This window comes from Haliotis cracherodii, unplaced genomic scaffold (assembly GCF_022045235.1).
Source record: "Haliotis cracherodii isolate W230 unplaced genomic scaffold, xgHalCrac1.p SCAF_4, whole genome shotgun sequence".
Taxonomy (NCBI): Eukaryota; Metazoa; Mollusca; class Gastropoda; order Lepetellida; family Haliotidae; genus Haliotis; species Haliotis cracherodii.
In genome coordinates, this window is record NW_027266297.1 from 73,197,168 (window position 1) to 73,221,347 (window position 24,180).

The following is a 24,180-nucleotide window of genomic DNA, read 5'->3' on the forward strand; positions in this document are numbered from 1 at the left end:
TTATTTACAGAACGCCGTCAGAGTGCGGCGTTAAACAACCAACCAACCAACAAAAAAAGTACAATAATATTTATTATGATCACAGTAATCACATAGTAATATGAATGGGTGAGGCGTTAAACAAGAACAAAAAAAAAAGAAAAAAGTTGAGTAAACTGTGCATAGCGTCCTCTACAGACGACATGTTTAGGCGTGGTACATCTTCTCATACAACGATGAGTTCTGAAAAACAAGTCGACGACGGAAACATTTTAGGCGAAGTCCTGACATGGCGTGACGTTCCCAGCAGAAACGTCGGTAAAATCACTGATCCTGCTGTATTGATTTTGTTAATAAGCCCTCAGTTCTCACAGCGCATCCCCTGTTTCAGAACAAGTTTATCACTGGCCACGGCAACTGTGGTGCGAGTGCTGACCAGTATGTCACCATTGACTACCATTACCTCACCAGGACCTTCTATATGACCAACGTCGGCCAGCGTATCATTGAGGTAGGTGGTCTCCAGCCGTTCTCATACAACCGTGTTCGTGTGCGTGTTCGTGTGCGTGTGCGTGTGCGTGTTCGTGTGCGTGTGCGTGTGCGTGTGCGTGTTAACTGTTTCCAATGGGTATTCTATAATTGGTCGGCTTACACAACGGCGATAAACGCATCATAAGGATGGATCAGCTAGTGAGTATGGTTTTGCGGCGTTTAATAATATTTGATCACTATTGCAGCTAAGGCCCAAAGATAGGCTTCACACAGTGCACCAACTTGGGGTTCGAGCTCGGTTTTCGGTTGGAAGCCGAACGCCTTATCAACAGCGCTACCCTGCCTCGCTAAGGAAGAAGCATAGTGCCTTGATTTACCAGACACATACAGTTCAGGAATTAAATGGCATATAACAAATGACATTTAACAGATTATTAGGAGTTTCAGAGAATGATGGTAGGCATGTGATAACAACAGCAGTGCTATGAAACACAGACAAACCTTCTCCATGGTTTGGACGAGGATGAAATATGAATTCGGTGATGTATGCACAGTACGCAACCTAACGGTGTTCATGAGGCCGGTATGGTGATTGTTACCTGTACGTATGTTGCAGGCGTATGACATCAAGGATGCCAACAAGTACCGGAAGCGGCCGGTGTTCAAGGGCATCTCAAAGAAGACCACAGGTCTCCTGAACATTGAACTGTATCTTCAATTACGGTTTGCATGTGTTATTGTAGATTACCCTGGTGAATGTTGTAAACATTACCCCAACGTGTAAGATATGTCACAGCCTCTTTCTATTCCGGCATCTATAACCTGGCAATAACTTAATACTGGTAGGGTTTTATCCTAAGCAATCAGTATAAAATCAAGAAGCTTATCCCATTCATATGTACGTGACACTAAAACAGCACAGGACATACATAACTTGAAAATGAGTGTCAGATGTTTATATTTTGCATATACCTGTGCGTTTCTATTTTTGAAGAGTGTACTAACGATAGTTTACCCATGTGATATGGACACATTGTTTACTTACGACTGTTTACCCATATGATATGGACACAGTGTATATACTTACAATAGTTTACCCATGTGATATGGACACAGTGTATATACTTACAATAGTTTACCCATGTGATATGGACACAGTGTATATACTTACAATAGTTTACCCATGTGATATGGACACAGTGTATATACTTACAATAGTTTACCCATGTGATATGGACACAGTGTATATACTTACAATAGTTTACCCATATGATATGGACACAGTGTATATACTTACAATAGTTTACCCATATGATATGGACACAGTGTATATACTTACGATAGTTTACCCATATGATATGGACACAGTGTATATACTTACAATAGGTTACCCATATGATATGGACACAGTGTATATACTTACGATAGTTTACCCGTGTGATATGGACACAGTGTATATACTTACAATAGTTTACCCATGTGATATGGACACAGTGTATCTACTTACGATAGTTTACCCATGTGATATGGACACAGTGTATATACTTACAATAGTTTACCCATGTGATATGGACACAGTGTATATACTTACAATAGTTTACCCATGTGATATGGACACAGTGTATATACTTACAATAGTTTACCCATGTGATATGGACACAGTGTATATACTTACAATAGTTTACCCATGTGATATGGACACAGTGTATATACTTACAATAGTTTACCCGTGTGATATGGACACAGTGTATATACTTACAATAGTTTACCCATGTGATATGGACACAGTGTATCTACTTACGATAGTTTACCCATGTGATATGGACACATTGTTTACTTACGACTGTTTACCCATATGATATGGACACAGTGTATATACTTACAATAGTTTACCCATATGATATGGACACAGTGTATATACTTACGATAGTTTACCCGTGTGATATGGACACAGTGTATATACTTACAATAGTTTACCCATGTGATATGGACACAGTGTATATACTTACAATAGTTTACCCATATGATATGGACACAGTGTATATACTTACAATAGTTTACCCATGTGATATGGACACAGTGTGTATACTTACAATAGTTTACCCATGTGATATGGACACAGTGTATATACTTACAATAGTTTACCCATGTGATATGGACACAGTGTATATACTTACAATAGTTTACCCATGTGATATGGACACAGTGTATCTACTTACGATAGTTTACCCATGTGATATGGACACAGTGTATATACTTACAATAGTTTACCCGTGTGATATGGACACAGTGTATCTACTTACGACTGTTTACCCGTGTGATGTGGACGCAGTGTATATACTTACGACTGTTTACCCATGTGACATGGACAGAGTGTATATACTTACGACAGTTTACACGTGTGATGTGGACGCAGTGTATATACTTAGGACTGTTTCCCCATGTGATGTGGACACATTGTTTATTAGTACGAGTGTTTACCCATGCGATAAGGGCACTATGTATACTTAAGACTGTTTACTATGTACATACCTACAACTATTTTCCCATGAATATAACAGGTATTGCTGTGGACTGGATCAACAACAACATCTACTGGGCAGATCCTGCCTACGACGCCATCTTGATGACAGCCACTGACGGCAGCGGGCAGCTGTTCCAGAACGCCACTGTTGTTGTCGGAAGCGAACTGGACACTCCAGCTGGACTTGCTGTACAACCGTATATTGGGTACATATTTCACCCGTTCATGCCTATCTTAGTTTACAAATCTTGCAGTGAGCGACACCTCCCATATCGAAATGATTCAAGGGTTACTCTCCAGTAAAAACATTGAGGCGGTCATTATTATTATTATTATTATTATTTGGGGTGTGTGTGTCTACAACATACTTCATTTGGTGTTCAAAAGAAGGGGTGAGGGTCCCGACATCCTGGACTCCTCCCACCCATCTCGATCCGCCTATGTGGTCAGTGGTCTAATAGATTTTTGGTTATTATTTATGAAGCCGTTTCACTGATAGGATACTGCTATTGCATAAAGTGCACTATCGCTTCAGTCGCATCTTCTGGTCAGACGGACATCGGCTGGAATCAGCCCGCCTGGACGGGACAAACCGGACACTGATGAGGATTGACCTCTTGCGACCGAAGGGCATGTGCATTGACTACCACTTCAACAGGTCAGTTGATGCCAAGGCAGAGATGCCTTTCCTGACAAAATATCTTTTTTTCATATTTTTTTATTTTTTGCATTACACAACAGAAAACAATGATTTCCATGTTACAAAGAAATGTATGACATGATGACCAATGTTTATGGACTCGGTCTAAAGTCACAGTCATAAGTGCTGTACATTTGGAGATGAAGTAATTCTGTAGTTCATTCAGGAAAATATATCTTCCCCTTGTTCTAGACTTTGGACATTGTGTTCCCGAATGAGTGAGTGAGTGAGTTGGGTTTAACACCGCTTTTAACAGGATTCCAGTTATATCGCGGCGTGTCATCTTAATGTGGGAGGACAGGTCTCAGACGTTTACCACTTCGGTGAAATCTACGAGCACGGGTATGGTGCTGGCAAACCTAGAAACATAATCTGTGAGAACCGGGATTCGAACCCACAATCATATTTTCTGGCGTGCCCAAGGGACGCAACTTTGTACATCGAATCGCGGCGCCTTAGACAACTGGGGCACCCACCCGAATGAGTGGGTTACGATACGTTTGAACTCTATATTACGTGGTGGACAGTCGGCCCTGAGAGTCCAGAGCGCCTTTTGTGGAGAGTAGCTGGCTTGTCCGCTTGTCGTCGTTCGAAACCGAAAATCATATACCGATTATGATCCTTGCTCCATCAGGACCACAATGTTAAACATCTCATGCCAGCATCACTTTTGTCTTTCCTTTGTAAAACTGACACGCTGGGGTTTAACTAATTCCTGTCGAAAGCAAATCATCCACTCACTCACCCACTGTACTTTGTAGACTGTATTGGATTGAGTGGGAATTCTCCGAGAGTGTCGTGCGATCAACCGACTTACAGGGACGGGATCTCACCATAGCACTTCGGCGCCCGAACAGTCAGCTGTTTGACCTGGACATATACCAGGTGCGTCCATCCCGAGGCATTACCCCCAGGGGGAACATCGTGAACATCGTGATATGAAACAAACGCCTAATGTATCCGCAGTTGATCAGGTCATACACATATATACGTCACAAACTGTTGTAATGATTCTTCTTTATTAACTGCTAAACGATCCTGGTGATATTTTTGTAATCTGAAATCATAGTATCCATATATCATATTATATCATAGTAACTTAGTGTATCCGTTGCCAATGGTTCGATTCCCACAACGGGACTCGGACATTTTATGGCCGCTACGCATTGTTAAGAGTAGATTATTCTTCAGGGCTTCATTGTCACGACTGATGAACAACGTGGAGTCATCGCCATCCACGACGTTGCTCTCAACAGGTCGTTGGAGAAGGCGTGGGGAGGGAAGCCGCTCGGCATCGTCATTGACGCGAAGGCCGTCACGGGGAAAGGTAAGTCAATTGGACGCCTGGAGCTATCTATCAAGTCATCTGAGAGCTACGACTGTTGTGACGTACCTGTTCCTTACACACAGACACTTTCCGCCCCCTTTGTGGCTTTCTAGATCTCTGTATATACCTAGAAGCTGTATTGCCTGTGATGATATTGACAATATATAGATGATACGATAAGATAAGTCAGCGATTTCCTATCAAGTGTCTACGGCTGTCGTAACTCATTCTCTCACACACAGACACTTTCCGACCCCTTTATAGCTTTCTAGATCTCTTTATGTACCTAGAAGCTGTATTGCCTGTGATATATTGACAATACAATAGTGTTAAGATTCCTTTCCATTGCCACTCTACTACCAATTAAACACACTAAATTAATCATGTAACAATAATTAAGACAGTGAAACTCGAAAGTCGAATTTCTGGAAAATATATCGAGTTTTCCATGGTTTCAGCGGAACCTTGCTATTGAACGATAATGGCTATGCGTATTGCTGTATGGACCATATAGTTCGTCTTAAAAGATATGTCGAGTTAAAGAATTCGATGAAACAAGGCTCATACTTACCTATTAGGATCTCCTTTTGTAATGGTATAGATGTTCCGCAAACAGATGCCAATCGCACATACGGAGGTCGGCTGTGTTCACTCACTCACTCTTGACGTATATTTCTGTAAGGGGTTCCACGCAGCACGATCAGCTCGCCCTATAACAGGGGCGTCATTCTCCTGGCGACATCTACCGACATCTACCGACTGAATCGGAACTTCGCCGAAGTGAAAAACAAGGACGATGAAAATCTCGTCCATATTCCCCTACATCCCCGGATGAACATCTACGCCTTGACGGCGAACGCCCACACCGACTACATCTACTACTACGAGGAAGCCGGAAAGGAGGGGGTATACTTTACTCATTCACTGTTCTTTAAATAACAACATCAACAACTTATGTTTATAAAGAATACCTTCTGAAAGGCACATAAGCCTTATTTGACTTGGATTTCCAAAAGGCAGGAAAGCAATTTTATACGGATAGTTATTATATTATGTTACATTTCATCTTTTATTATTATTCGCTTAGCTTTTCATTGTAGACTTATCAACGTCTATTTGCAACAAGATAAATTTCGGAAATAAGTAAATGTTGTTCCTTAATACAAACCCCCGGATATAGGTGTCTGTGGCCGCCTTTGTGTCTCGTGGATAGGGTGTCAGTCCGGAGAGCGAAGGTCGGTGGTTTATTCTCCTGGCCACGTCATGTCAAAAGACGTTAAAAGATGCTACTTATTGCTACAGATGGGGTGGTCAGACTCTATTATTCGATTGATATGTGTAATTATATCCCAATTGTGTCGATCGATGCTCATGATGTCAATCACTGGATTGTCTGTTCCAGATTTGAATATTATACTGACCGCCGTCATACAGCTGGACTACTGCTGAGCGCGTCGTTAAACAACAAACAAACAAACTTGTTGTAACCCTGCCAGGCGCTTGGTATTAAGGGATAAAACAAAGTGTTGTCGACTCGAGTCAGTTTAATGTGTCTGAGTTTGGTGTCAATGTTAAACTGCGGCATGGTATCGCTTTCAGTGTACTATCAATAAGACACACAAACCCACAACCACCCCCACCCCCGACCCCCACCCTCATACACTGGTACTGATAATCTTGAACTCGAACGTTATACCCATTTCACCCCACCTTACTATAACAATAAACATGCTGGGCCGAACTGAATTTTATTACACTCAGGCCGCTATCAGTGGTATTAGAAGTACAGCACTGATACATCAATATATACACCACTACCTACAAATATACAGATTTACCGAGCAGTGACTTCACTATATAAACATACAGGACGGGATTCAGCTACGGTTTGTTTGTTTGTTTGTTTGATAATATTGTCATGGGTACGCGACACCAATTCGTTTTATGTCTGTCTGTTTGTCTGTTGTTTAAAGCCGCACTCAGCCATATTCCAGCTGTATAAAGGCGGTCTGTAACCAGACAATCGAGTGATTGACACAATGAGCATCGATCCACGCAATTGGGATACGATGACATGCATCAACCAAGTCAGCGAGTCTGACCACCGTAGTCGCCTCATACGGCAAGCATAGTCACCTTTTACGGCAAGCATGGATTGCTTAAGACCTATTCTACCCCGGATCTTCACGGATAGGTTCAGCTACGAGATATATTATAGGGTTAAATAGCAGAATTATAATGTTACAAAAGTTGGTTAATTTTTTAAGTGTTCCTGATGTTTTACTATATAAACGTAGTTCAGTGTTTCCTTGCGCCTCTGTTCAGAGAATCCTGCGGGTGAAGATGAAGTTAAGTCGAGGGAAGAGCGAGGACCAGTTCACACCGGAGCCGCTTGCCACAGCCGCCGTGAAGGAGGTGTCAGGTGAGCGCCATTCTCACAACGTTTCGCTCGTCACGCCGAAGACCCGGGTTCGATTCCCCACATGGATACAATGTGTAAAGCCCATTTCTTGTGTACCCATTCGTGATATTGCTGGAATATTGCTTAAGCGGCGTAAAACTATTCTCACACACTCTTACAATGTATTCCATGTAGGGATTCCTCTCCATTCCACTAGTTCCGAGTTATCTTACCGCTACGATTGTCATAGGGATATCCAGAGGGGGGCCAGGAGGAGTTCATTTCATCACTGACACATTGTTCTGATGGAGGAGCACACCTATTCTCAGCTTCCAACGTCTCTTAGTCTTAATTTCATCTCATGTATAATTGCCTCAAAAGTGCATTAGAATATGCCACGTTTGTTGTGATGGTCCACCATGACGACACCCTCGGCATCCCAGAACACGAAGGCCATAACCTTTCCAGCTGAAGTGACAGACTGCCTTCTTTGTTGGTGATGTCACATGGTTCCACTGGTTTCATTCATGGTCACAAATCGTTGCAAGAACCATTCTGGTTCAGCTTCAAACAGAGCCAGATTATCACGAGACATGTTATGCCAGCTGCGTTTTTGATTAGATGTCAGAAGGTTTGGAACCCAAAGTGCTGATACCTACTTCATTGCCAGCTTCCGTGATAATGGAATGTACTTTCTCCTGGGACATGTCTGCTGAACTAGCAATATGACGCTCAGTCATTCGCTGGTCGGTCATCCCAGTATCGTGGATTCATGATCACTGGGTTATTTCTGGTGTTCCTGACGTCGCATGTCTTCAAGGACGGGGGTCGTCTTCAAGGCTCTCCCTGCCACACTATTAAACTGTTCTGTCCCCCCCCCCCCCCCTCTTTACGGTGACATTAGAAGGAGCATCCACCCCCAGCGCTGTACTCCTATCTTCCTGTTTGGCTTGTAGTTGAGGCCGTCCTTTATAGTACTTGATCAGGTTTGTCCATTTTCAAAAGGTCACAGACCCCTACTTTTTTTACTGACTTGTCTTGTCAGTGTGGAAACATTTGATCAATTGACTTAAATCTTTGTTGGTAAACCTCTATGACATCATGTAAAGTCCTTCACAAAAGAATTCAATATTACGCAGTTCCTTCCATGTTAGGCTAAGAATGTATCAATCAATCCTCGTAATTCAATGATGTGGATCAGGTTTGCTCTCACCTCTGCCTGGTCTTAAAGCAGAATAGAAAAAAAACTCTAAATACTCGCAGCCTTCCAATCCTAATGTGTAGCGCCATCTTACTGACACAAGATGATGCTGATAAGGATGAAGCAAATGCATCCATTTTACTTTCAAAGAGATGGGGAAGGTTTGGGCAAACTGCAACTATGCAGTTTAATGGCGCTAGGGTTAACGACTGCACCATTGCTGGGAATTTTGTTTCAGATTTGGCCATCGACTGGGTGACCCGGAACCTATACTGGGCAGACAAGTCCAATAGCCAGATCCTTGTGGCGCGTGAAGACGGCAGATTCCCAGCCGTTGTGGTGGAGCGCCACCTGGAGAGTCCAAGAACTGTTGTTGTTGATCCACTCAACATGTGAGATTAACGTTTTGAAGACTCACATGAAACATTGCAACTGGTGATATAGATATCCTTCTTTTGGTCGAAATGGTGGGACCCGTGAAAATCCGGGATAGAATAGGTCTTCAGCAACCCATATGCATGCTTGCCGTAAAGGGTGACTATCTTGTCGTAAGAGGCGACTAATGGGTGGTCAGGCTCGCTGACTTGGTTGATAAATATCATCGTATCCCAATTGATCGATGCTCATGATGTGAATCACTGGATTGTCTGGTCCAGATTCGATTATTTACAGACCGCCGTCATATAGCTGGAATATTGCTGAGTGCGGCGTTAAACAACAAACAAACAAACAGACAGACATAAAACGAATTGGTGGTGCGTACCCAAGACAATATTTAATGCTGCATAATCAATGAATAAATGTTAAAGTTGCGTATCTCCTGTCGTGTTTCAGAATCTTGGTGTGGAGGGGTTTACGTACTCATTCAAAGAAACAGTCTACCCGATTCATACACACAGCAATTTACTGAATTAATCCCTGATTGTACACAGGTTCATATTCTGGGGTGACAAGCTGAACATTGGGCGGGCTGGGCTGGATGGAACTCACGTCAAGTACAACATTTTCCAAGTCAATCACCGCAACCATCGAATCGCAGTGGATCCGACCACCACTCGGTAACGGGCCAGTATTTCTTTTTCATGGTTCTTGCCAGACGTTATATGTTATGTGAAGGTCACGGCCGTAGTTACTGACGTGGGAAGCCGTCCATGGCACGCTTCCATGAGGGGCAGTGGGGTAGCCAAGTGGTTATAGCGTTTGCTGATCACAGCGAAAGTCCGTGTTCGATTCCCCAAATGGGTACACCGTGTGAAGCCCATTTCTAGCGTCGCCCGCCCTGATGTATCTGGAACATTGCAAAAAACGGTGTAAAAACTCCGGGACTTGATGAACGTGAAAAACCTTATTGAGCTTACCATTGTAGTTTTGTTTTAAGGGGTTCTGTCAATATTTAGAGACGGGATTGTCTGACACTTTGAGGCTGGAAACTGATATGCTAGTGCTAAAAACAACAACTTTTGACTAACTGTAAAAATACAGATTTCATAAGGTGTCCGCATCCCTGTAAGGTTCTACCGTTACAGCTGTCTGTTCTATGATCAGGTAGATCATGTAACTGTAGCGCTCCCTATAGAAAGACTCTCTAGTGCTACAGTTATAGAGTTGTCAGCTAAGAATGCCAGCTGGTGTCTCCAGTTCTACTACAGTTGTTGACTGCTCATGCTAATTTGCTTTATCTTCGCAGCATCTACTTCAGTGACAAAATCCTGCTTTGCTACGGTGACTACCTCGGCCAGGGCAAGAAATGTGGCGCTCTATCCAGCTCAAGGTCTCTTGTGAACGGCCTCGCTATCATGAACGTAAGTGTTGAGCTCCACACAGTGCGGGGGGCAAGGTTGATCCAGTGATATTCGATGATGCAAATGATTGTGCAGAGTTAGTGTCCCTCGGTTGCCATGATTCGCTAGTCGCCGTGTCCAATGATCCTTCATTACGTCTAACCTCGGTTCCAGGCTTCAACTAAGGTGGTTTGTGTCTACGACCAGAGTTTCTTAAGGCTTCCATCCAACTTCAAGCACATTTGCTGTGACATACCTGAAATACTGTTCAAAGCGGCGTTATAACGCCACTCGCTCACCTACACTGTTTAAAGCGGTGTTATAACTCCACTCACTCACCTACACTGTTCAATGCGGCGTTATAACGCCACTCACCTACTGTTCAAGGCGGCGTTATAAGGCCACTCACTCACCTACAATGTTCAGGGCGGCGTTATAAGGCCACTCACTCACCAACACTGTTTAAAGCGGTGTTATAACTCCACTCACTCACCAACACTGTTCAAGGCGGCGTTATAACGCCACTCACTCACCAACACTGTTCAAGGCGGCGTTATAAGGCCACTCACTCACCTACACTGTTCAGGGCGGCGTTATAAGGCCTCTCACTCACCAACACTGTTCAAGGCGGCGTTATAAGGCCACTCACTCACCTACACTGTTCAAGGCAGCGTTATAACGCCACTCACTCACCTACACTGTTTCAGGCGGCGTTATAAGGCCACTCACTCACCAACACTGTTCAAGGCGGTGTTATAACTCCACTCACCTACACTGTTTAAAGCGGCGTTAGAAAGCCACTCACTCACCTACACTGTTTCAGGCGGTGTTATAACGCCACTCACTCACCAACACTGTTCAAGGCGGTGTTATAACTCCACTCACCTACACTGTTCAAGGCGGCGTTATAACGCTACTCACTCACCTACACTGTTCAGGGCGGCGTTATAAGGCCTCTCACTCACCAACACTGTTCAAGGCGGCGTTATAAGGCCACTCACTCACCTACACTGTTCAAGGCAGCGTTATAACGCCACTCACTCACCTACACTGTTTCAGGCGGCGTTATAAGGCCACTCACTCACCAACACTGTTCAAGGCGGTGTTATAACTCCACTCACCTACACTGTTTAAAGCGGCGTTAGAAAGCCACTCACTCACCTACACTGTTTCAGGCGGTGTTATAACGCCACTCACTCACCAACACTGTTCAAGGCGGTGTTATAACTCCACTCACCTACACTGTTCAAGGCGGCGTTATAACGCTACTCACTCACCTACACTGTTCAAGGCGGCGTTATAACTCACTCACTAATACGAAGGTGTGTTTGTCTCAGGATTACATCCTCTGGTCGAGAGCCGGCGGGGGTCTGTACGCCCAGGACAAGGACACGTTCGCCTACGTGGGACAGAGTTACGTCGAAAAGGAGTTCCACGACATCTCGATATACCACACATCGTCACAGCCGGCGCACATAAGTAAGTCCACAATCAGATACTGGAATATTTAAGAAACGTGAGCATGATATATGTCAAACACAGTGCGGTTCAAAGGTATCGGTGCGTGTGACTGGTATCAAGGACACAAGAATATGATATATTTCGCACATATGGATTACAACACACACACTAGAATATGATGTGTATCCCAGACATATTTGATTACTTCACATACATTAGAAAATATGATATATATCCCACATATTGTTTGCACCACACTCACTAGAATGTGATATATTTCATGCATATTACACCACACACTAGAATGTGATATAGTTCATGCATATTACAGCACACAGAAGAATGTGATATATTTCATGCATATTACAGCACACACTAAAATGTGATATATTTCATGCATATCACACCACACACTAGAATGTGATATATATTTCATGCATATCACACCACATATTAGAATGTGGTATATTTCATGCATATTACAGCACACACTAGAATGCGATATAGTTAATGCATATTACAGCACACACTAGAATGCGATATAGTTAATGCATATTACACCACGCACTACAATGTGATATATTTCATGCATATTACAGCACACACTAAAATGTGATATATTTCATGCATATTACACCACACACTAGAATGTGACATAGTTAATGCATATTACAGCACACACTAAAATGTGATATATTTCATGCATATTACAGCACACACTAGAATGTGATATATTTAATGCATATTACACCACACACCAGAATGTGATATATGTAACAGAGGTACTAAACTACCCGCCAGGACGTTGTTTTCGTTTCGTTGTCACCTTTAACCTTAAAGGCGGACTCGTATGGGCTGTTATCAGTGTAATGCAGGTCCGTTAAAGAGGCTTTTGAGCTTTTATGAACGGTTAATAATGTTGACAGTGCAACGTTATACGATCCACCTGTGATAGCATTAGGTAAATGATTTTCTCATGATCGTAATGGCAGCCAGTTTGTAAAATACTCACCAGATTTCTGACTCCAGATAACTGCACGAAGAGCAATGGCGGCTGTGAACAATTATGTCTGCCTAACTTGACCAATGAGGGCCGTAGTTGCAAGTGCACTGTTGGGTACTGGGACCAACAAGACGGGTCATGTACGAAAGGTCAGTTCTTTGCTTGATGCGTAATTGACGCTTGGTGTAGTTAGCCTTATGGTTTTGCTCATCTTGTAGGTTTTAACCTTTCAACTGACGCTTGGTGCAGTTAGCCTTATCGTTTTGTATCATCTTGTACGTTTTAACCTTTCAACTTCAGTGTATATTGGCCGACACTTTTCCGTTAACTCTGTGCGAAGTAATGTTTTGTCCCAACAAATCGTTGAAAATTATGTTGAGTACGCACTACCGTACTTCAGCCATGGTCACATCAGAATCGTGCTGAGTGAATGAGTTACTTGGGTTTAACGCCGCTTTTAACAGTATTCTAGTCATATCAGGCGTGTCGGCTTAATGTGGGGGGAAAGCCCGGAGTGATGCAGGTCTCAGACGTTTACCACTTTGGTGAAACCCACGAGCATGGCTATGGTGCTGACAAACTTAGAAACGTAATCGGGATGAACCGGGATTCGAACAGACAATCATAGGTTTCTGGCGTGCCCAAGGGACGTAACTTGATCATGTAACACTTGGTTGTCTCCCGTGACATTCTAGTCCTCATGCCTTAACACATAAATAGCTGTGAACGTCTCTCCTGAAACGTCCTCTTTCAAACCTATAATGAGAGATTCAACCATTGGCAACTATTTGCCTGTAATTGATTGCCGGGTAAAAATGTGGGAGGGGATTTTTTGTCTGGCGGCAGTGGTTTATACCTGTTGTGAGCAGTATTACCCTTTTTTTACGGAATGTCGGCGGGAAGCAAGGCAACAGTCCCCGAGTATCAACATAAGGTCAGTCGTTTACGAAATTACGAAAATATGTTTGGGCCAAGCGCTCCCCACCTCCCACCCCGTCTGTATTGCAAAGCTAACATATTTCTTAAACATTTTCCCTTACTAAAAAGCTACAGAATTTCTGCTCTTATTGCGATTTGTCGACGTCGTGTGACAGGAGATTTATTGCGCTTTGCCGACGTCGTGTGACAGGAGATTTATTGCGCTTTGCCGACGTCGTGTGACAGGAGATTTATTGCGCTTTGCCGACGTCGTGTGACAGGAGACTTATTGCGCTTTGCCGACGTCGTGTGACAGGAGATTTATTGCGCTTTGCCGACGTCGTGTGACAGGAGATTTATTGCGCTTTGCCGACGTCGTGTGACAGGAGATTTATTGCGCTTTGCCGACGTCGTGTGACAGGAGATTTATTGCGCTTTGCCGACGTCGTGTGACAGGAGACTTATTGCGCTTTGCCGACGTCGTGTGACAGGAGATTTATTGCGCTTTGCCGACGTCGTGTGACAGGAGATTTATTGCGCTTTGCCGACGTCGTGTGACAGGAGATTTATTGCGCTTTGCCGACGTCGTGTGACAGGAGATTTATTGCGCTTTGCCGACGTCGTGTGACAGGAAACTTATTGCGCTTTGCCGACGTCGTGTGACAGGAGATTTATTGCGCTTTGCCGACGTCATGTGACAGGAGACTTATTGCGCTTTGCCGACGTCGTGTGACAGGAGATTTATTGCGCTTTGCCGACGTCGTGTGACAGGAGACTTATTGCGCTTTGCCGACGTCGTGTGACGGGAGATTTATTGCGCTTTGCCGACGTCGTGTGACAGGAGATTTATTGCGCTTTGCCGACGTCGTGTGACAGGAGATTTATTGCGCTTTGCCGACGTCGTGTGACAGGAGATTTATTGCGCTTTGCCGACGTCGTGTGACGGGAGATTTATTGCGCTTTGCCGACGTCGTGTGACAGGAGATTTATTGCGCTTTGCCGACGTCGTGTGACAGGAGATTTAGTGCGCTTTGCCGACGTCGTGTGACAGGAGACTTATTGCGCTTTGCCGACGTCGTGTGACAGGAGATTTATTGCGCTTTGCCGACGTCGTGTGACAGGAGACTTATTGCGCTTTGCCGACGTCGTGTGACGGGAGATTTATTGCGCTTTGCCGACGTCGTGTGACAGGAGATTTATTGCGCTTTGCCGACGTCGTGTGACAGGAGATTTATTGCGCTTTGCCGACGTCGTGTGACGGGAGATTTATTGCGCTTTGCCGACGTCGTGTGACAGGAGACTTATTGCGCTTTGCCGACGTCGTGTGACAGGAGATTTATTGCGCTTTGCCGACGTCGTGTGACAGGAGATTTATTGCGCTTTGCCGACGTCGTGTGACAGGAGATTTAGTGCGCTTTGCCGACGTCGTGTGACGGGAGATTTATTGCGCTTTGCCGACGTCGTGTGACAGGAGATTTAGTGCGCTTTGCCGACGTCGTGTGACAGGAAACTTATTGCGCTTTGCCGACGTCGTGTGACAGGAGACTTATTGCGCTTTGCCGACGTCGTGTGACGGGAGAACTGCTGTGCTGTGTTGGGCAACATACAACACTTGGGCAGGACATGTTTACCTTCCTCGCGAACACCCGGTGTCTTCACTGATTTCCACTGATACAGTCATACGCCTTTCACCGCTAGTTGCCTTGTACTCACAATGGAATCGGCATGGGCAGATAATGGTTATTCTCTGGCATTTTGAAACCCAAGATCAACGATGATAATTATAATGCTGGGATTCGAACCAACGATCACCACATCTGGTATCTAAGGGATTCAACTCCGTACCGCGGGTTTAGACGCTACTGGACCAGTGGACCGTATATTTTGAATTCCCTTGGACAGTGAAACTTACAGCCTTCCGTTAACATAGTGCCTGCCTTTAAATATTGTGATTTGACATGATTTTGCATCAAAGAAAGGTGTTAATCAAATGTGGTTGGATTTCTGTTCCTTCATGACAACGTCAGTGACACTTTGATAGCAGCCAGTTGTATTTGTTTACTGTATATCTTCTTACGCCAATTATGAGTGAGTGAGTGAGCATGGTTTTACGCCGCTTTTAGCAATATTCGAGCAATATCACGGCGGAAGACACCAGAAATGGGCTTCACACATTGTACCCATGTCGGGGATCGAACCCGGGTCTTCGGCGTGAGGAGCGAACGCTTTAACCACTAGGCTACCCGACCGCCCCGCGCCACTTGTGTGTATCTACTGGGATGTAGCTACTGTTGGTCATTGAGCATGTCTGCTGGGGTATTACTGTTGATTGGCATCCTAGAATTTGTTGAGTAAGTAAGAAAACGTACAACTTTATGGATTTAACTACAGCTTGATAATCTACATGGAAACGTGCTTATATGCAATAAACCAGAAGTTGTTATCCATAAAATTACTTTTTCTTACTTACTGGGGTATATCTTCTGATGACACTTGTTCCTGTCTTCTGGGGTATATCTTCTGATGACACTTGTTCCTGTCTTCTGGGGTATATCTTCTGATGACACTTGTGCCTGTCTTCTGGGGTATATCTTCTGATGACACTAGTGCCTGTCTTCTGGGGTATATCTTCTGATGACACTTGTGCCTGTCTTCTGGGGTATATCTTCTGATGACACTTGTGCCTGTCTTCAAGGGTATATCTTCTGATGACACTTGTGCCTGTCTTCAAGGGTATATCTTCTGATGGCACTTGTGCCTGTCTTCAGGGGTATATCTTCTGATGACACTTGTTCCTGTCTCCTGGGGTATATCTTCTGATGACACTAGTGCCTGTCCTCTGGGGTATATTTTCTGATGATTCTTTTGTCTCTCTGCTGGGATTGTAACTCTAGCGCACCTAATGGAGCCCTACCTCGTGTTCTCTGACGAACGCCTCGACAACATTTATCAGGGGTCCCTTATCCTCAACATGTACGGCATGTTCACGCTGCAGTCGCTGTCGAAGCCGAAGGACGTCGCAGTGGACACAGAGGGGAATAAGGTCAGAATTTTTTGTTGTTTAATGCCGCACTCTGCAATAAATAAAAATAATAATAGCGTTTAGACCAGATTAATCAAGTGATTAATGATAAAAGCAATAATAGCAATGATATTAATAAATCCCAATCTGTTGACCGACATTGGGAGAGTACCAGGTTTGCTGCCAGGGATACGGTCTTTCTGACTATCTGGGTAATGCAGAAAACTGTAGTGTTTAGGAGTCTTCACATTCTTCGAAACGTTCTGGGTGGGTTTGACTAGGCAGCGCTTCCTGGGAGAAGTCCCATTCGCTGTCTGGGCTGCGTGTAGAGGGGGCAAGGGCCCTGATCTGATGATGAGCCTAACCTGCCTGACTGTGTCAGGATCACCTCTTTGCTGCATTTTTTATTCTAATCTGTATATAATGATGATACTATTGTCATATGATATGCGCTATATTTCCTCTACAAACAGGGGCGTGCTCAAAGCAAATCAGTATGCACTTGATTTCCTACTCAGCTCCTCAGACAGTCGTCAAGTCGTCCCTCAGCATAACCTGCTTAGGTCCTATTCTTAAACTGGAAAGGTTAGAGGTTAAAAGGGTTCGCTGGAGTAAATAATGGACTGAAGCATAAGTCCTGTGTTGATTGGAAGGAAACCCTCCCTCGCTTCATAACACGATGTTATTTCAACATGATATTAAGGCAACATCCCATGTAGAAGAAAACCCTATCAGGGATGACCGGCAACCATGGCTACTTCATAGCAGGAGTATTTCTATGTGGTATCAGGCAACAACAGACATACTTATACCGATGTCTTTTCGCAGATCTACTGGACTGACTACGTCGGCATCATCAACTGCGCCTACTTCAACGGCAGTCATCAACACGTCGTCTATGCTGACAAAATCGTCAGTAAGTACATTAAGTGCACCGTCAGGTGCATGGTATGCAGTCAAGGCATCAGTAAAGCTTTCAAAACGTTTTATGGTAGAGGATATATGTGGAGGAGACTGCCAAAGTTAACGCATCAGTGACCAAATTTGTGTCCGATGCATTTCCCTTTTACCTTATGCTCACGTGTTTTTTTCAGGCTAACCATTGACTTGCCTTTGTATGTGTTTGTGACGGGTGCCACCTTTTCGCGAACACCTGGTGTCATCATCACTATTTGATAGTGATTAATATATAATTATGATATAGTATTTGTTATATAGTGGGGATCGTACAAAGGATCGTACACTGCAGAGATTTCTTATGATTGTGAAAAGGGTTTTGTCTCTTATGTTAAATGTCCTTTTGCAGAAAGTCAGTTGATTTGACTAAGTATTTAAACGTTTTGCAGGTAGGCTAACTTAATGGTCGTAGACGTTTACAACATTGGTTAAACCTACGAGGCTGACAAACCAAGGATCTTGGATTCGAACCCATGAACCATTTGCTATGTGACACAGCTCTGCACGCCGTGTTGCAGCATCTGGACCCGCACATCCCAACCTGATATAGTGCATGGTTGATGTGGTGTGGTATCGAGGATAGTGTGTGGGTTGATATGGTGTGGCATAGATAACAGTGTATGGGTTGATGTGGCGTGGTATAGAAGATAGTGTGTGGGTTGATATGATGTGGCATAGATGACAGTGAATGGGTTGATATTGTGTGGTATAGAAGATAGTGTGCTCGTCTTAACCCGGCATGGTGTGTGGGTTGATATCGTGTGGTGTAGAAGATAGTGTGTGGGTTGATATGGTGTGGCATAGATGACAGTGTATGGGCTGACGTGGTGTGGTATAGAAGATAGTGTGCTCGTCTTAACCCGACATAGTGTATGGGTTGATATCGTGTGGTGTAGAAGATAGTGTTCTCACCGGTTACATATTATTCATACGATTCTCATGAGTCACACACATTGTGGTAATATCTTGGAATGTCCATGCACTTTACAATTGATATCTTGTATCGTCCTTCTGACTGCCAGTTACTCAATATCTATTATTGGCGTTGTTCTTCAGAACCGGTCAACATTGCCCTGGACGTGGCGTCCAAGCTGGTGTATTTTGTAGATAATCGAGGCAACATCGGTGTTGTGCACGTAGTCACTGGCGTGTACCAACAACTCCTGGGGCGGGACGTCATAAAGGCACAGGACATAGCATTGTCTCCAGAACAAGGGTAACCTGTCACACTTGCGTCAACCCTTATTGATTTAAACATTTTAAGTAAAAGAATTGGATTGTGCATCCTTTACAACTTAGCTACCCCCTTCCAACATATTTACCTGATAAGCGATATATAATATAACAATTTAAATATGTACAAAAGAGAGAGTATATACAGAGACAAGCAGCAGGAAACGGAGTTATACATTTATTTAAGTCTTTTAGTGCAGTTGATATACTGATAACCAGAGCGAGACAGCTGTACCTTTCCCTTGTAGCTGAGATGGGAGCCCCCCTTTAACAAGGATTATATATCAGGGACTAGCCTGTTTTTACAAATTTTAGTTATGCTAAGGAACATTAAATTTCTTGCAGTTTGATAAAATGGATATTCTATTAAGTAATGATCAACGTTTTCACATTGAGAAGTACAGAGATAGTTAGGGATGTCTATTAACCAATTCTAAATACGTAATAATTTAACCCTTATGGAACGTATGTCATTCTGTAAGCTGGGGGTCTTGTCAAGAGTTGAGTCTGAAAAATGTAGCATATTTAGTTTTCATAATGAAACAATCATGCACCAGTTATTTACTTCTCCGATCTTCTGAATGCTTACATCAGAAACAATCCATACTACATATAAACTTCTAACAATAATTGGGCTGTAAATATAAGCTAATCACGGTACTGTCAGAAAACTATAAGTTACATTTACGATTCTCGTACAGCTTGATGTTCATCTCGGGGCAAACCGAGGTTCGCAACGGCAGCACCAACATCACGGAACGTCTGCAGTGTATCACGATGTCGCACATGGACGGTACCAACCTGGAACAAGTCGCTTTCGGCCTCGGCCAACCCAGAGGCATCACTGTATACAAAGACCGTACGTACTGCACGGGGTACACTGACACCTTCAACAGAATGTAGCACATTGTAGTTCTGAAAGAGTACGTACTGCACGGGGTACACTGACACCTTCATCAGAATGTAGCACATTGTAGTTCTGAAAGAGTACGTACTGCAAGGGGTACACTGACACCTTCAACAGAATGTAGCTCATTGTAGTTCTGAAAGAGTACGTACTGCACGGGGTACTCGGCAACCTTCAACAGAATGTAGCACATTGTAGTTCTGAAAGAGTATGTACTACACGGGGTACACTGACACCTTCAACAGAATGTAGCACATTGTAGTTCTGAAAGAGTACGTACTGCACGGGGTACACTGACACCTTCAACAGAATGTAGCTCATTGTAGTTCTGAAAGAGTACGTACTGCACGGGGTACACTGACACCTTCAACAGAATGTAGCTCATTGTAGTTCTGAAAGAGTACGTACTGCACGGGGTACTCGGCAACCTTCAACAGAATGTAGCACATTATAGTTCTGAAAGAGTACGTACTGCACGGGGTACACTGCAACCTTCAACAGAATGTAGCACATTGTAGTTCTGAAAGAGTACGTACTGCACGGGGTACTTGGCAACCTTCAACAGAATGTAGCACATTATAGTTCTGAAAGAGTACGTACTGCACGGGGTACACTGCAACCTTCAACAGAATGTAGCACATTGTAGTTCTGAAAGAGTACGTACTGCACGGGGTACTTGGCAACCTTCAACAGAATGTAGCACATTATAGTTCTGAAAGAGTACGTACTGCACGGGGTACACTGACACCTTCAACAGAATGTAGCTCATTGTAGTTCTGAAAGAGTACGTACTGCACGGGGTACTCGGCAACCTTCAACAGAATGTAGCACATTATAGTTCTGAAAGAGTACGTACTGCACGGGGTACACTGCAACCTTCAACAGAATGTAGCACATTGTAGTTCTGAAAGAGTACGTACTGCACGGGGTACACTGACACCTTCAACAGAATGTAGCACATTGTAGTTCTGAAAGAGTACGTACTGCACGGGGTACACTGCAACCTTCAACAGAATGTAGCACATTGTAGTTCTGAAAGAGTACGTACTGCACGGGGTACACTGCAACCTTCAACAGAATGTAGCACATTATAGTTCTGAAAGAGTACGTACTGCACGGGGTACACTGCAACCTTCAACAGAATGTAGCACATTGTAGTTCTGAAAGAGTACGTACTGCACGGGGTACTTGGCAACCTTCAACAGAATGTAGCACATTATAGTTCTGAAAGAGTACGTACTGCACGGGGTACTCGGCAACCTTCAACAGAATGTAGCACATTATAGTTCTGAAAGAGTACGTACTGCACGGGGTACTCGGCAACCTTCAACAGAATGTAGCACATTATAGTTCTGAAAGAGTACGTACTGCAAGGGGTACTCGGCAACCTTCAACAGAATGTAGCACATTGTAGTTCTGAAAGAGTATATGATGCCCCTCTGGTGTTAATGAGTACTACTGATAGAGCAGGACATGAAAGGCCGATACGATAAAACACTCCCTGGAGTGTGTTATTGTATGATGAACAACTTCCACTTATCGTATATTTCTTAAATATTTCACCATTACATTAACGAGCAGATCTACAAAGGATTATAGCACAGATTAGCGTGTTGTACCTACAGCTTTTTCAGCACAGCTACGAAACAGCGTCTTCCCGTGGCAAGTGAGTTAACTGACTATAAAAGTCCAGTTTCCACCCTTGCTGAACTAGGCTGGTATTATGAAATTACATTTTGGCTGGACTAACGAGTCTATGCATAGTCGAATCAAAAAAGCGCAACGAAATCGAAATCTGGTTCGTAAACTGTCGTGCAGATTTCGCTCGATGGCAGGATTTGCAAAGCATGTGCATCGCAAACTCATTGTCAACAGATATTTTCCAAATCTTTTCATTTTTTTAATCAAGATGCTCGTGTGATTTGATGCCCTTCGCGATGTAAGACCCGTTTAATCATAATATAGATCAGACTGGGTGCAGCCATTTTGTTTGTTTGCAAGTGATGCGAGAGGTGGAATCTGATTGTCCATAAGAGAGCCTTAGAAGGGACATAACTCGTTATACCCACTGGTGGTGCTATGATCGAGCGCAGGAATTCCAACCTTGTTCGGCAAGGGTGGAAACTGGACTTTTCAAGTCAGTTAACTCTTTTGCCTCGGGAAGATGCTATACAGTAGATCAATGCAGTTATCTATGATGAAGCTACTGCTTTTGCTGGACAGCCAGACTGTGCCCCGCTGACACGATGTTTGTATGTTCCCTTCTAGGTGTCATCTGGGCGGACGCCAAGTATCAGACGTTGGAGGAGGTGAGGGTGGGGTCCTGGAATCGTACTGTGTTGGTGGAGAACATGCGTCAAGCTCCCATTGACGTCGTCGTTCACAGGGGCTTCTTGTACTGGACGGAGACAGGTGCCCGATATGTTCTGAGGTAGAGAGTCAATGTATTGTACAGTTGCACATAGAAAGGTTCCTTGAATACTGGACAGGATATAACTACAGACTGCGACAGACAATCTGGTGTCACGTAATGGGTGCTTTGAATACACTATGTGGGGTCGAATCCCGCATGGGTCTCAACCAAAAATGTACTAGAATCTGTACTTTACAAAGAAAGTGTTATCCCAAATATATGGTTACAAATGGGTGCTTGATTTACATCTTTAAGTGTGGTTTACACATAAGAAAGTTGATACGTTCGAAGTGCATAGCCCAGAAGACCCGTGAAGATCCGGGTAAGAATAGGTCTTCAGCAACCCATGCTTGCCGTTACAGGCGACTAACGGGATCGGGTGGTCAGGCTCACTTACTTCTATGATGTATGTCATAGTATCCCAATTGCGTGGATCGATGCTCATGATGTCAATCACTGGATTGTCTCGTCTAGACTCGATTGTTTACAGACCGACATCATATAGCTGGAATACTGCTGAGTGCGGCGTTAAACAACAAACAAATAAACAAACAAACAAACAAACAAACAAACAAAGCATACCCCAGAATCCTCACTCTGATCCCGTTACTGTTGATGACAGGACTCCTCTGAATGACCCCATTGTGCAGGAGATGTACATGCCCAGCTCGCGCTTCTTCAACCTGGGAGGACTGGACGTGGCTTCGGACGAATTCAACTACAGTAAGCAACATAGAATCATGAAACAGCCCGAACCTGCATCAGCCTCAGGGGAATTACGGGAAGGAATTGTTACTCAGTAACCTACGCTTGTGGTAGGATGTGGCTCTGAGAAATAGATGAATGCGTATATCGCATATCACCCTTTATTCAAGACTGGTGGGCCATCTGCAGTTCATCTTTACGAGGCAAGAGCGTCCACTCGCCTTTTTATCTAAGTCTTGTTTCCTTTGCTAAATATAATTGGACTATCGCACATATCGATAGTCCAATCAGAGAACGTTTCACAAAATCAACATCCACGACTGGTCCTTCGTATGAAAGTCATTAACGGCTGCTTGCCTTTGTTGACACGAATATGTCCTAACGATTGCCTATGTTTTGGTGTCGGGAATGAAATCGCGAATGGTTTCGTTATCTGATAGACGAGGTCAACCCCTATGGTAGTCGCCATTTTGTGAAGCTATACGAGATAAGAGTGAGTGAGTGAGTGAGTTTGTTTTTACGCCGCTTTTAGCAATATTCCAGCAATATCACGGCGGGGGACACCAGAAATGGGCTTCACACATTGTACCCATGTCGGGAATCGAACCCGGGTCTTCGGCGTGACGAGCGAACGCTTTAACCACTAGGCTACCCGACCGCCCCTGTAGCTGGGATATTGCGAAGTTAAACAATCCCCTCAACACCAGTCAGCCGTTACTGTTAAAGAAACACTACAGAAACAACCAGCGTTCATGCTTACACTTTCAATCTTTGCTTGCTGCTGGAAATGGACTTCTTTTGGGAGGGGGATTAACGCCCGGGAACGTCCGAGGACGCACGGAAACGTCAAGGAACGGCGTACGGGAGGTTTTATAAGACGTCCGGGAGTTCAATAATGCGTTGCCCGGACGTTCCCGGACGTTATATAGTAGGACTGGTAGATAATGCATTAGAACATGTTGTGGTATACTCGCACATACACAGCAGGGTTAATGTCATCTCTGTCTGGTCAGAATCACTCACATCCATCTTCCGTTGCAGCATCTGCATGTCAACGCCACCGCTGTCAAGACCCCAGATCACGCCATGGAACCCGGACCTTATCCACGCATACCCTCTGCATTCCCACCCCTCGGGGCGCCGTGTGTGATTCCCC

At 44.0% G+C, this 24,180-nt stretch overlaps 1 protein-coding gene across 1 annotated transcript; it reads left to right on the forward strand.

Moving 5' to 3' along the window:
* Positions 1 to 1,078: 1,078 nt before the first annotated feature.
* LOC139479649 (low-density lipoprotein receptor-related protein 6-like) lies at positions 1,079 to 23,122 on the forward strand. The gene is made up of 18 exons (XM_071262490.1): positions 1,079 to 1,160; positions 3,033 to 3,201; positions 3,531 to 3,653; positions 4,457 to 4,580; positions 4,887 to 5,022; positions 5,705 to 5,928; positions 7,348 to 7,444; positions 8,863 to 9,016; positions 9,557 to 9,682; positions 10,312 to 10,426; positions 11,743 to 11,884; positions 12,896 to 13,018; positions 16,682 to 16,830; positions 17,638 to 17,725; positions 18,823 to 18,982; positions 19,701 to 19,858; positions 22,175 to 22,337; positions 22,942 to 23,122. The coding sequence occupies exons 1-18, from the start codon at positions 1,079 to 1,081 to the stop codon at positions 23,120 to 23,122; spliced, it is 2,514 nt and encodes an 837-aa protein (XP_071118591.1).
* The last annotated feature ends 1,058 nt before the right edge of the window (positions 23,123 to 24,180 follow it).

What these genes read in the sequence shown, in the direction of transcription:
- LOC139479649 (XM_071262490.1), top strand. Translation starts at nt 1,079, where the DNA reads ATGTTGCAGGCGTATGACATCAAGGATGCCAACAAGTACCGGAAGCGG. An exon ending in GAAGGCCGTCACGGGGAAAG is followed by an intron (nt 5,023 to 5,704) that starts GTAAGTCAATTG and finishes TATTTCTGTAAG; the next exon opens with GGGTTCCACGCAGCACGATC. An exon ending in ACGGCCTCGCTATCATGAAC is followed by an intron (nt 10,427 to 11,742) that starts GTAAGTGTTGAG and finishes TGTTTGTCTCAG; the next exon opens with GATTACATCCTCTGGTCGAG.